This window comes from Tupaia chinensis, unplaced genomic scaffold (assembly GCF_000334495.1).
Source record: "Tupaia chinensis unplaced genomic scaffold, TupChi_1.0 Scaffold144682_1, whole genome shotgun sequence".
Classification (NCBI taxonomy): domain Eukaryota; kingdom Metazoa; phylum Chordata; class Mammalia; order Scandentia; family Tupaiidae; genus Tupaia; species Tupaia belangeri.
Window position 1 is genome coordinate 3,031,212 of NW_006204543.1, and position 11,659 is coordinate 3,042,870.

The 11,659-nt window shown below is 55.7% G+C and overlaps 1 protein-coding gene and 1 long non-coding RNA gene across 7 annotated transcripts in view; one reads left to right on the forward strand and one right to left on the reverse strand.

The window, feature by feature from the left end:
* BBS4 (Bardet-Biedl syndrome 4) overlaps window positions 1-5,465 on the forward strand; it is a 23,855-nt gene extending 18,390 nt beyond the window's left edge. For all 5 annotated transcript variants that reach the window (XM_006167276.3, XM_027767779.1, XM_027767780.1 and 2 more), the window contains 7 exons: window positions 311-379; window positions 1,629-1,781; window positions 1,870-2,041; window positions 3,146-3,215; window positions 3,653-3,794; window positions 4,164-4,365; window positions 4,701-5,465. In XM_006167276.3, the coding sequence (XP_006167338.1) occupies window positions 311-379; window positions 1,629-1,781; window positions 1,870-2,041; window positions 3,146-3,215; window positions 3,653-3,794; window positions 4,164-4,365; window positions 4,701-4,807 (915 nt within the window). In that variant the 3' untranslated portion in view covers window positions 4,808-5,465. The remainder of the gene's footprint in view (window positions 1-310; window positions 380-1,628; window positions 1,782-1,869; window positions 2,042-3,145; window positions 3,216-3,652; window positions 3,795-4,163; window positions 4,366-4,700) is intronic.
* Window positions 3,801-11,659, reverse strand: part of LOC106733740 (uncharacterized) — a 10,122-nt gene continuing 2,263 nt past the window's right edge. The window contains exons 2-6 of one of the 2 annotated variants that reach the window (XR_003547643.1): window positions 11,419-11,467; window positions 8,866-9,002; window positions 7,536-7,648; window positions 6,064-6,230; window positions 3,801-3,922 (exon numbers count right to left, since the gene is read on the reverse strand). This is a non-coding gene — a long non-coding RNA (uncharacterized LOC106733740). The remainder of the gene's footprint in view (window positions 3,923-6,063; window positions 6,231-7,535; window positions 7,649-8,865; window positions 9,003-11,418; window positions 11,468-11,659) is intronic. The other variant, XR_001369658.2, reaches the window with a different exon arrangement.

Genomic DNA, 11,659 nt, shown 5'->3' on the forward strand with positions numbered 1-11,659 from the left:
CCTTTTTCCTTTTTCTCCAAAAGGAATTGGGATCCTAACCCTGGGTGCTCCAGGCTTTGGTTGGACGCTGGGCCCAAGGGAGAGGAGGCTAACCAGCCCCTCCTGCCAGGGGTGTAGACGTCTACAGATAGCTCCTTCGACCTCATCAGAGGGCGAGTTGGCAAACTAGGGAACCTGGAATGTGGGAGCCTTCGTTTCTTTATCCCGAGCTGTAGCTCCTTTTTGTCAAGATGCCTGCCCACAGTCAGGGTGCAGCTGACCGGTTCCTTAACTGCGTCTCCTTGACGTAAATGCTCTTCTTCCTCCCAAGCTTGGCGTGTACCAGAAGGCGTTCGAACACCTTGGAAAAGCGCTCACCTACGACCCCACCAACTACAAGGTATTGTGGGCTGGACACATCGGAGCCTCATAGACAGGCCTGCCGCTCCCAGAGGTGACGGACCCTGGAGGGCTGGGGGCAGCGGCTTTGTTCTGGAGAGCAGAGGAGCCTTGTCTTCTAAGAAGAAATAGAAAGGGTTGCCCTGCTCTTTGGAAAGTGCCACAAGGTGTTGGGGATCCGTGTATCCTCTAGAGGAGGCTGTTGTCTACACCGGCCTGTGACTTCGGCAGCTGTGCTTCTGTCAGGGTTCTGCGTTGTGCGGGGGTCCACCAAGTGAACACGGCTCTTGCGAACAGTAGTTCTGGGGAAGTGGCTTCTACGCCCCCAGTGGGTGTGATGTCAGCTTTCATGCAGGTGCGACTGGGGGAGAAGGAAGCCCTCCAGGTGGATGCACGCCCTGGAGGAGGTGAGCCAGGACCTACCTGACTGATAGAGGAGTCCATGTGTTGGCACCCAGCTGGACGCTGTCCCCAGGGCAGTGCAGGTGGGGCCGAGGAAGCCCAGAGCCGCCTCTCCTTCTGAGTGGCAGGAAGAACTGTACCTTAAGTAGCCAAGGACAGTGAATTTGAGGTGTCTGGGTACATACTGTACTGAGCAGGAGCACAGAGAGCAGGTCAAAGATAGATTTTATGTAAAGGGGCCTGATCCTCTGGAATTCTCGTTTCCCTGGCTAGGAGGAGACAGACCAGCTTGGTAAAGCGAGCCATGGGGTGTGTACGCTCACTGGAGAGACAGAGAAGCCATGCCCCACAAGGCCTGGTCACATTGCAGTCCCTTCTCCATTTCTCTCTCTAGGATTTTGGGCATGTGTGTGCATGTGCCCAGCGTTTTTCAAAACTGGTCTGAGACTTGAACTGTGCAGCTGGCTATGTGGCATGCCCCACAAGGCCTGGTCACATTGCAGTCCCTTCTCCATTTCTCTCTCTAGGATTTTGGGCATGTGTGTGCATGTGCCCAGCGTTTTTCAAAACTGGTCTGAGACTTGAACTGTGCAGCTGGCTATGTGGACTCCAGCTGCCTTAACTGCCTTACCACTGGCTGGCCTGCTGGTGGCATTTGATTTTGGCTTTTCTATACTGTGCCTGAGAGCCTGGTGGTGGGTGTGGAATGTGGGGGAGCCTCAGGTGCATCTGTCCCAGTAGTGCATGTCACGTAGGTCCCTAAACGTGGCGGTTCAGTCCTGTGTGAGAGGGGCTACTGCAGTGCCATGGCCCTCAGGAGTGACCAGGTTGCGTGTAATCCGTTCCAGGCCGTCCTGGCAGCAGGCAGCATGGCGCAGCTCCACGGGGACTTCGATGTCGCACTCACCAAGTACAGAGCTGTGGCCAGGGCTGCCCCGGAGAGCCCTCCGCTCTGGAACAACATCGGCATGTGCTTCTTCGGCAAGAAGAAATACGTGGCGGTGAGCGTCCCCTCGCGTCCCCACGCGTCAGCCGTGTTCAGCCTGGGGCCTGCTGTGGCCCCTCACCAACTACCCCTCGTTCCCGCAGGCCATCAGCTGCCTGAAACGAGCCAACTACTTGGCACCCTTCGACTGGAAGGTCCTGTACAACCTGGGCCTCGTCCACCTGACCATGCAGCAGTACGCGTCGGCCTTCCACTTCCTCAGCGCCGCCATCAGCTTCCAGCCCGCGATGGCAGAGCTCTACATGCTCTTGGCAGGTAAGAGACGGGGCGGCCAGCCGGCTGTGGGGGAGGGAGCTGGAGTCGTGGGCTGCGTGGGGCCTGCCTGCAGCTCACTGCGCCCGTGGGACACTCAGGGCGGGGTTCGGCCTGGGGCTGGTCCACGATGATTGGGCTCAGTCCCGGCAGGAGGCCCTAGTCTGGAGCCTGGTGCTGTGTTCCGCCAGCCCTTCAGTGGGTTTGCAGCCATCTCGGTTCCTGAAGCTATTCCGAGTCACACAGAGAGTAAAACATCACAGGAAGTGAGTCAGAATCACACACTTAAAAATTTAAAAGTTTTTATTTCAAAACATTTTTTTCCTGGAGAATATTTTCTCCATACTAAGCCTAGAGCAGGTTCCATGACCTAGCCAGTGTTTTCGGGCCGTGTTCTGCCCATTACGCTGGGGCTCTTATTTGTAAGATCGAGTTTGCAAGGTGAACTGTGGCTTAGGGGCTGCCGGAGAGCAGCTGGCCAGTTCTGGGGAGGACACGATTGCGAACAACTGTCCTGTTAGGACAGGCCGCAGTTCTGGCTGCACCGTGGAGACGGCTGTCACCCGAGACCGAGGACAGGAGGTGCTGGGAGGGCGCTTGTCGTCCATGGGCAGCGCCTGAGAAGGTGGCCAGAGACAGGCAGTAGAGGTGCTTGGCCAGATGGGGGCCTCAAGCCGCACGCCAGGACGTCATCCTAGAGGCCGAGCCGTCCAGCTGCACTCCTTGGTCGCCCCTCGGGGCCCTGGCTCGAGCTGAGTGCGCAGCCAGGGCAGGGCTTCCAAGCAGCTGTTTGCTCTGACTTGTTCCATGGATTAGGCTTCTAGGAGTACCAGCTACAAAGGAGGGAGTGTGCAGCTGCTCAGTGAAAGGGTAAAGGCCGTGGTTAAAGGTGACGGGCCCAGTGACATGTGGTCAGCTCACCTGTCAGTAAGGCGCCTGCTGGCAGTGAGGACGGGCGGTGGGGGACACTGCCAGGGCACGCGAGGCGGCAGCCACGTACCTGCAGCAGACGTGGCCGTGAGCGAGAGGGTGGTGGCTGGGGGCTGGGGGCAGTCTTGGGTGCTGCGTTGTCTTGGGGCTGCGCTCGGCAGTATTCGTTCTCTGCAGTGGCTCTGACCAACCTAGAAGACATCGAGAATGCCAAGAGAGCCTACACAGAAGCCGTGAACCTGGACAGGTCAGTGGGAAGGGCTGGAGCTCCGGACCCTGCAGGGCCACGAGGTGGCGATAGCTTTGGGGCTGCTGGCGTCAGCCTGCCCTTGTACACAGCCAGCCTCGGTGTGCGAGGATGTGGCCCCGAGTACAGTGGCCTAGCAGGACTTGACACGTTGTGAGAAAACCTTCCCAGTCCCCGTTTCAGTGTCCACGGCCGGAGGAAGTCAGAGCGGGCTGAGGGCCACTGTGGGCAGGCTGTGCGGCAGGGCACCTCCTGGCCGGCAGAGAGGGACCCCCCTCATCCTTCCCTGGATGGTCTCTGGTGGTGGTCCAGGTGCCAGGCTCGGTCCCAGGCCCTGCTGTGCCTCCTGCCAGGCCCATGCTACACACACACACCCGTTCTGTTGGGTGCAGTGACGGTTCTGCAAACGCCCGCTCCGTCTGCCTGTCTGTCCGCAGGTGCAACCCGCTGGTCAGCCTCAACTACGCCGTGCTGCTGTACAACCAGGGTGACAAGGCGGCCGCCCTGGCCCAGTACCGGGAGGTGGAGCGGAAGGTCGGCCTGCTCGAGGACGACAGTGCCGTGGAGTTCGATCCCGAGGTACGTCTGCGTGAGCTCCCGCAGGCTGGCAGGACTCTGGGTCGAGCCCCTGGGGTGGGCTTGGGGTGCTTTGCTCGCCTGTCCAGGCAGCAGGGGTCCAGGGCCGTGGCAGCCTGAGGAAAGCTTTCCTAGAAGGAAGCAGGAGGAGATCGGCTCTCAGGTACCTGTTACCGTCACAGCTGTGTGTGGAGGTCGGTCCCACTCACTGCCCCCGCCTTCAGTTCCTGGCTTTGGGGTCCCACTGCCCTCAGCAAGAGCAGTCGGTGTTGGCTGTGTTGTAATTTCCTCCCTGACACCAAGACGCCACCGCCCTGGGAGAACTGGGTGGGAGGCCCTCTCCGTAGCCGTCCCGTGACTCGCTTCCCCCAGGTGGTAGAGACAGCACAGAAGTTGGGAGCCGCTCTCCAGGTTGGGGAGGCGCTGGTCTGGACGAAGCCGGTTAGAGACCCCAAATCCAAGCACCGGACTGCCTCAGCCAGTAAACCTGCCGGCTCCCAGCAGCCCCTGGGCTCCAACCAGGCTCTGGGCCAGGCCATGTCTTCAGCAGCTGCGTCCAGGAGGCTCCCCTCAGGTAGGGCCGCACCCAGCGCCAAGCACCATCACCCCCTCCAGCTGAGTGAGCCGCACACTCTGATGCATCTCCGCCCAGTGTCGGTGTCGTGGGCCATCAGGGATAAAGCCCTGGGGCCAGGCTGACACTTGCAGTCAGAGCAGACGGCCAGTACACTGGGCCTTTGTGCTGTCACTGTGACTGTCACTGCTTGTCACAGTAATTAAAGATTTCTTTCAGTAACTCATCATGGCTCTCCCTCAGGTTGCAGATACACCAGTCCTGCTGGGCCTGGAACTGTGGGTTTTTCTCTGGAATGGTGCATCTGAGAACTCATGCTATGGTTCTGTCACCAGGTGCTGGAGGACCGTCCCTGCTCACAAAGCCACCGTCTCTTCCTCTGGAGCCAGAGCCTGCTGTGGGCCCGAGTCCAACCAAAGCATCAGAACGTAGAGAAAAATAGGAGCCAGCTGACCCTAGGGTAGAGGTTTCTTAGGTGAGAGGTACCGGGTGAGCACGCACGGGACCCAGGCCAAGTGGAGGCCAGTGCTGCCCGAGCGCAGGGGCCTGGGGCTGAGCACGAGCAAGGAGCGCAGGCCCGTGCACCTGCACTGGGTGCACCAGCAGGAGATGAAGGCAGCGCGGACAGCTCCTTTCCAGAGGGGAGCTGGGGCTCTGGTAGGAGGCTCAGAGCCAGCAGGTCACATGAGCAGACCCCCCCTCCCCGTGCGGGGGAGGCAGAGACGGACCCTCTGCTCCAGCAAAGCTCAGCCGACCTGGGCAGCCCTCGGGCTGTGCGGTCTCAGGCCCCAAGGCAGAACGCATCTTGGGCTGACACTTGGTGTTTGTGGCCTAGATTTAAAAGGAATATGATGGAAAAAAGCTGTCGGTTGAGGCCCAGTCTGGGGACTTGCCCAAAGGGATGCAGAACCTTGTTCCTGAGCCAGCTCCCAGGGTGCAGCAGGGAGTGGCGGCCAGGGCTGGGCTGGTGTCAGCTCCCCGGACTCAGCTGAGGGTACGTAACAGCGACCACTGCCAGATGCTGGCAGCACAGTGATCACCTGTGTCAACCATCACTTTTTGGTATAGAGAGAGATCACAATAAAAACTTTTTAAAAGAACCTATGATCTCAGTCTCCTGAATCGTTTCCAAGTCTCATTTGAAACTCGGGGAGGAAATCTGGGGCCCAGTTCCAGCCTGGCACCAGCGCGGCCTCTGTAGCAGTGCTCTCCCAGAAGTCAGTCCCCACGGTGCCCTTCAGTGCCCTGAGGGACCTGGTGGGAGCACAGCAGTGCCCTGACATCCGTGAGGCTGAGCCGCATGGGCAGGTTCCAGGTTCATGTCTGGAGCCCTCCCTGGTACCCCAGGCACATGTGGAGCTGGGAATGGATTATGGCACCGAGACCCTGTTGGGGACACTGTACTCTAGTTCACAGAAATAAACAGACATGAGGTGCCCTTGGGCCAGAAGGTGGCTGCATCCCACGTGGCCCACCACATGGTTCGAGTCCTGGACCCACAGACAGGAAACACACACCAGGTGTGCATGTGCGAGCCTGAAATCCCACAGGCGGAGACAGGACTGCCAGGCGGCATCCCCTGGGATGGTGGGAGGTGCTTTCCCACTTTCCGTGTCTCCGGCGAGCACACACATCCTATAGCAAACTAGAAACGTAAACGAGAGTCCCCTTAGTCATAATTTTACATGGAACACTCACCTACTGCATCCAGATGTGGAGTCCTTCACGTCAGGGCTGGGCTGCTCAGGCACCAGGAGCCGCCGGGTGAGCAGCACTGCCTCAGGGCTCGCATGGCAAAAACCAAGAGCCTGATGTCAGTGACACTCGCGGGAGGTTGGTCCACGGCAGAACCGAGAAACTGCACCCTGAGAAGCCCAGAAAAACCAAGAAAGCGTTTATGTAGTGTGAAGCCTGGTGTAGTACTCACCTGGTCTACTTAACCAAAACTGGAAAGGGACTGAAAGGTGGTTCTCAGAAATAGTGAATGTGTGGGGGCCGGCAGGTGGCATGGTGGTTAAGGTGCTGGACTCCCACATGGCCAACCATGGTTTGAGTCCTAGACCTGGTGGCTTGCTTTATCTCCCCCAATACTGCCATCTCTGAGGTAAAAACAAAAACAAAAACGAAACTATAGGCTGGGTAGCCCTTCCCAGGCTGAGGTGACTGGGGAGAACTGGAGTAAAGGAGTACTGGGGTACCGGGGCCAGGGCTGACAGTCTGAGACATGTTCACTTTGTTTTTTTAAAACACTTATCTGTTGGGACCAGCAGTTAGCATAATGGCTATGTCGCTGGACTCCCATGTAGTTGACTGCAGTTCGAGTCCCGGACCTGGCGGCTTAAACTCATGCCAGCATGTGTGCGTGCGTGCCCAAGATCCCGAGAGGAGAAGAGAAGAGATTGCGGCGTGGCCACCCCTCCTGGGGGGTGATTTCTCACTTCCTGTCACTCTGTCTCTGTCTTTTTGGCGAGCGCATGTGCCCTATAGTGGAAAAAAACAAACAAACTAGCATTTATTTGTTGTGGTTTTGAAGCCTGCAGGCCCCAGACTCAAAGTGCAGCCAGCCATGTGCCATGTGGGGGTCCAGCGCCTCAGCACTGCGCCACCTGCTGGCCCTGAGACGCGTTTACTTGGGAGGAGTCTACATGAGGACGTGCACCAGACCGCAGCTGGGCCTCGGGGAGACCTGCTCTGTGGAGGAAGAGTCAGCTGATTTAGGACAGCTGGAGTCGGATTTGAAAGAAGCTGCCCAAGAACCACTAGGAGTAAGAAGACAGAACTGAACTAAATACCTATTTAATGGGAGGAACAGAAGAGCCAGAGACAGGAAAAGCAAGTGCTGGGGAAGAAAGGCCAGGAACACGTCACGGAGGTGAGTCGCCTCGAACCCTCACCACAGGGGTACTCTGATCCCCATTTTATACCGAAGGGGGCTCAAGTCGGGAGAGGCCAAATGCATTTTCTAGGTAGGGGATAGGATCAGGATTTGAACCGCGGTTCAGATGCAGAGCCTCTGCTCTAGACCACTGACCAAGCAGTGGAGACCTTGGGGGAAGCAGAAACCAAAGGCCTGCAGACTGAAGAGGTGGGACCGGAATGCTCTACTCCAAAGCTAACACATGGAGGAGGAGCCGTTTCGAGGGCACAGCGAAGTCACTGCTGTCACATACCTCGGACAGCAGGGCGAGAAGGCCTCCTGGCCTGAAGTGAAGCACAGCAGGACAGGGTCACACGCAGGGCTCCTCAGCCTTCTGCACCACTGGGGGCAAGACGGTAACTGCACCTGGGGTACCAAGGAGCAAAGCTTTTTATGTGAGTTTGGGCTTAGATTGTCTTAAAAACTAAAACCATTCCATGGAGCGTGCACACCCAGGCTTCTGGCCTGTGGAGCACAGTGTCCTGCACTGGTGAGAATGGGGCTGTCGTAGTTGCCCACACGGTCACAGCCTAAGCAGGTATGAAAGTACGGCCAAACACGTAATCACACATAGATATGTGTGGGTTTTTTATGCCAGAGCCCTCCCCAACAGGGCGTAGTCATGCTGCCATCCCTTCTCCATTTTTCCACCCTTGAGGATTTTGAGCACACACTTGTGCCAGAGAAATGAAAATTAAAAGGAGGAATCACCACGCACCTGTTCGACTGGCCCAGACTGCAAGCACTGACCCACCACGCGCTGGCGAGAGCGGGCAGCAGCAGCTCTGGTGTCACTGGGGCAGTGTGGTGGTGCGGCACCGGGGAAGGCGATGGGCAGCTTCTCACGGCTACCGCGCCCTTACACCTGGCCCAGCAGTCACACCCGGATATTCCGCCAAAGGACTTGGAAGCTTTTTTCTACACCTACCCATGGAGGCTGACTACAGCCTTATTAACAGTTGCCAATGAAGTATCCTTCAGTTGGTGACTGGATAAACTGTGGCTCACCCAGACATAAGAACAGATCCAATGTTAGAAAGAAGCTGGCAACCCAGAGAAGACTTGGGGAAAACGTGAGGGCACATTGTTGAGTTGAAGCAGCCATGAAACTGCTACATATTGTATGACTAAAGATGTGGGGGGCAGCAAATGGTCTAACAGTTAGGTCGCTGGACTCCCACATGGCTGGCCATGGTTCGAGTCCTGAACCCAGTGGTCTGAAACTCACACCGGGCGTGTGCGTGTATGTGTGTGTGCGTGCCCAAGATCCGGGAAGGAGAGTGGAGAAGAGATTGCAGTATGGCTATATCCCCTGGGGGATGATTTCTCAGTTTCCTTCTGTCTCTGGCAAGTACACACACACGAAAACCTTAAAAAGGAAAAGAAAAAAGATGTGACATTCTGATAAAGGCAACAGTAAAAGATGAGTGGGTTTTGGGTTGGGGGAGGACGAGCAGCCATGGCTCAGAGAGTGCTTGGGGCACTGCAGACAGCCTGCGTGCTGTGGTAACGATGCCTGGCATATGACACGTGTGTGCACACCTACGGGTGGGCAAGAGTGGACCCCAACACAAGCTACGCACTCGGGTGCCGATGCCTTAGCGTAGTTCCTCACGGTAACCAGCACACCTCGACAGGTGGGGGACGCTGATTCGGAGGCTGTGCATGTGTGGAAGTCTTTAGAGCCTTCCTCTCAACTTTGCTTGAACTTAAAACTGCTCTACAGAAGAAAAGAAAAAGCCGTCATAAAACGTCGGCAAATCAGGGATTGATGGGAACATCTTCAACCAGGTAAAGAGTATCTGTGCCCCCAAAAAAGCAACAGCTTGGGGCCACTAGCAGGTGGCGTGGAGTTCCAGGCAGCTGGATCCCATGTGGACAACAGTGCAGTTCAAGTCCCAGATCTGGCAGCTTGAAAAACACACTGGGTGCAGTGCATGTATGCCCCAGAGCTCGAGGGTAAGGGAGAAGGGCTGCAATGTGGCCACCCCACCCCACAAGGTGCTCTCACTGTCCCTCCCTCTTCCCCACCTCTCGGGCGAGCACATGCACCTACAGAGAAAAACGTAAAAGGCAATACGGTAGGTGTTACTGTACGTAAGGGTGGGACTGTTAAATGCCTCGCCCCCGAGGTTAGGACCAGCGGGAGGGCGTCTTCACCACTTCTACTCAATAGCACACTGGGGCAGTGCTAGCCAGTGCAACTAAGAAGAGAGAAAAAGCATAAACACTAGGGAGAAAAACTCCACAAGTGACATGGCTTTTTATATAAACGATCCTAAGGAATCCTAGAAATAAATGAAATAAAACTACCTGATAAATGGATAAGTGACAAAATACAAGGTCAGTGCATAGAGCCTGATTGCATTATTTAAAAAAGAAAAAAAAATATTCTGTTTTATGTTTTTTTTTGTTTGTTTGTTTTGTTTTTTAACTGTGGAGTGGGAGTGGGAAAGCAAGCTGCCAGGTCTCAGACTCGAACAGTGGTTGGCCACGTGGGAGTCCAGCGCCTTCAGCACCACACCACCCACTGGCCCCATCAATTGTGTTTTATATACCAGCAAGAAGAAATCTAAAAATTTTAAATACCCATTTAAAATAGTGTCACGTAATAATGACACAAAATTTAGGATGGAATTCAACAGAATACATCTAAGATCTCTATTCTGAAAAGCACAAAAGCATTGCTGTGAAAAAGACCAGGAGAGAAAGATACACTGTAAGTCCTTATAGTAGAAGACTAAATACTGTCCAAACAAAAACTGGTCCCAAATTGATCTACACATCCTTATCATAATCTCAGCAAGTTTTTGGGAAGAAATTGAGTAAGTTTAAAATGTGGAATACTGGGGCCAGCAGGTGGCGTGGTGGTTAAAGGTGCTGGACTCCCACATGGCTGACAGTGGTTTGTCACTTTCCTTCTCTTTCTCTGGTCAAATTAAAATAATAAGGTTAAATAAAATAATTCTTAAAAAAAAAAATGGGGACCAGCAATTGGTATAATGGCTATGTTGCTAGACTCGACCATGGTTCAAGTCCCGGACCCGGTGGCCCAAGATCCCGAGAGGAGAACAGATGGAAGCATGGCTGTCCCCCCTGGGGGTGATTTCTTGCTTTCTGTCTCTTTCTGGTGAGCGCACATGCCCTATAGCAAAAACCTTTCCAGAAGAAAAAAAAAATCCTTAAAAAAAAAAATGTTTCGGAAATACAATGGGCCTAGAGCATCTAAGGTAGCCTGGGAAGCCATCCACTATGTACACGCGTTTGAGAACGGGATGAGTCTATATCCTTTCTTATGTCGGTCAAAACCCAGCAAGGGCCAGATGTGGCATAACAGGAACACGACCGAGCCCACACGAGAAAGGTCGTGTTTGCCTCGGGAACCTCTGTGGGCATGTGCGCGTGCTCCGGCTGAGCTGAGCCCACCGAGCTGTCTGTCATGGTGGAAATAAGGACGTTAGGAAGAAAACGAACCTGAGCCTGAGTGTGAGTGTGAGCATGAGCGTGAGCCCACACCACACACAACTCACATGCAATGGGCCAGTCCCTAAGCCCCAGTGTGGGAACTGAGTGACGGGGCTCGTGGAAGCCCGAGGTGGTGTCATGACCCCAGTGCAGTCAAGGTTTCCAGAACAAAGGTGGCCGTGAGGACATTCCGCAAGTGGGTACAAGTCACAGGCTGGAGGGGGAGACTCAGCACACATCTGACAGACCCTGGATACTGTGCCCACCCACCTGAGGCGCTTCCTGGAGAACACGCAGGGATGGCCTGGAAGCCCACAGAAATACCCGTCATGTCACCAGGACACTGCAATGACACGGGCGGAGTGTCCACGGCCGGCGCCCCAGGGCTCCGCGAGCACTCCTGGCGGCACTCCTGGTGGCGCTGTCTATAAAAGCCCCAGAGCAGAGGCCCGTGCTCACCAGGAAAAGCCATGTGGCCATGAAGAGGAGGGCCACAGACTGACTGACCCGTTTAAAAACCCCTTACAGTGGACAGTGGACACAGCAGTCGCTGCAGAGCTGAGGTGGGCATGGCATGGCCTGGCCGTGGCGTGCAGCTCCCGGGCGATGGACACTGCCTGCGTCTTGATGGACACCTGGGTTAGACTGCCATGTGCACCTGTCACACTTACCGGATGGGACACTGGGACCTGTGCGGCGTCACTGAGTAACACTCTCTACCTGGAGACCAGAAGATAAAAACGTTAATTATCATGGCGGCTTTTCAATGGTTCAACACAGTTCCAAGACCCAGGAAGCTGCTCAGCTCAGGGACAAGTCATCAGCGCCTGACTGTGGCTAAGCACCCTGTGTGCAGCGTCCTCGAACCAGTGACAGTCACGGGGCAGGCATAGGTACCCGGCCCGCCTCCGC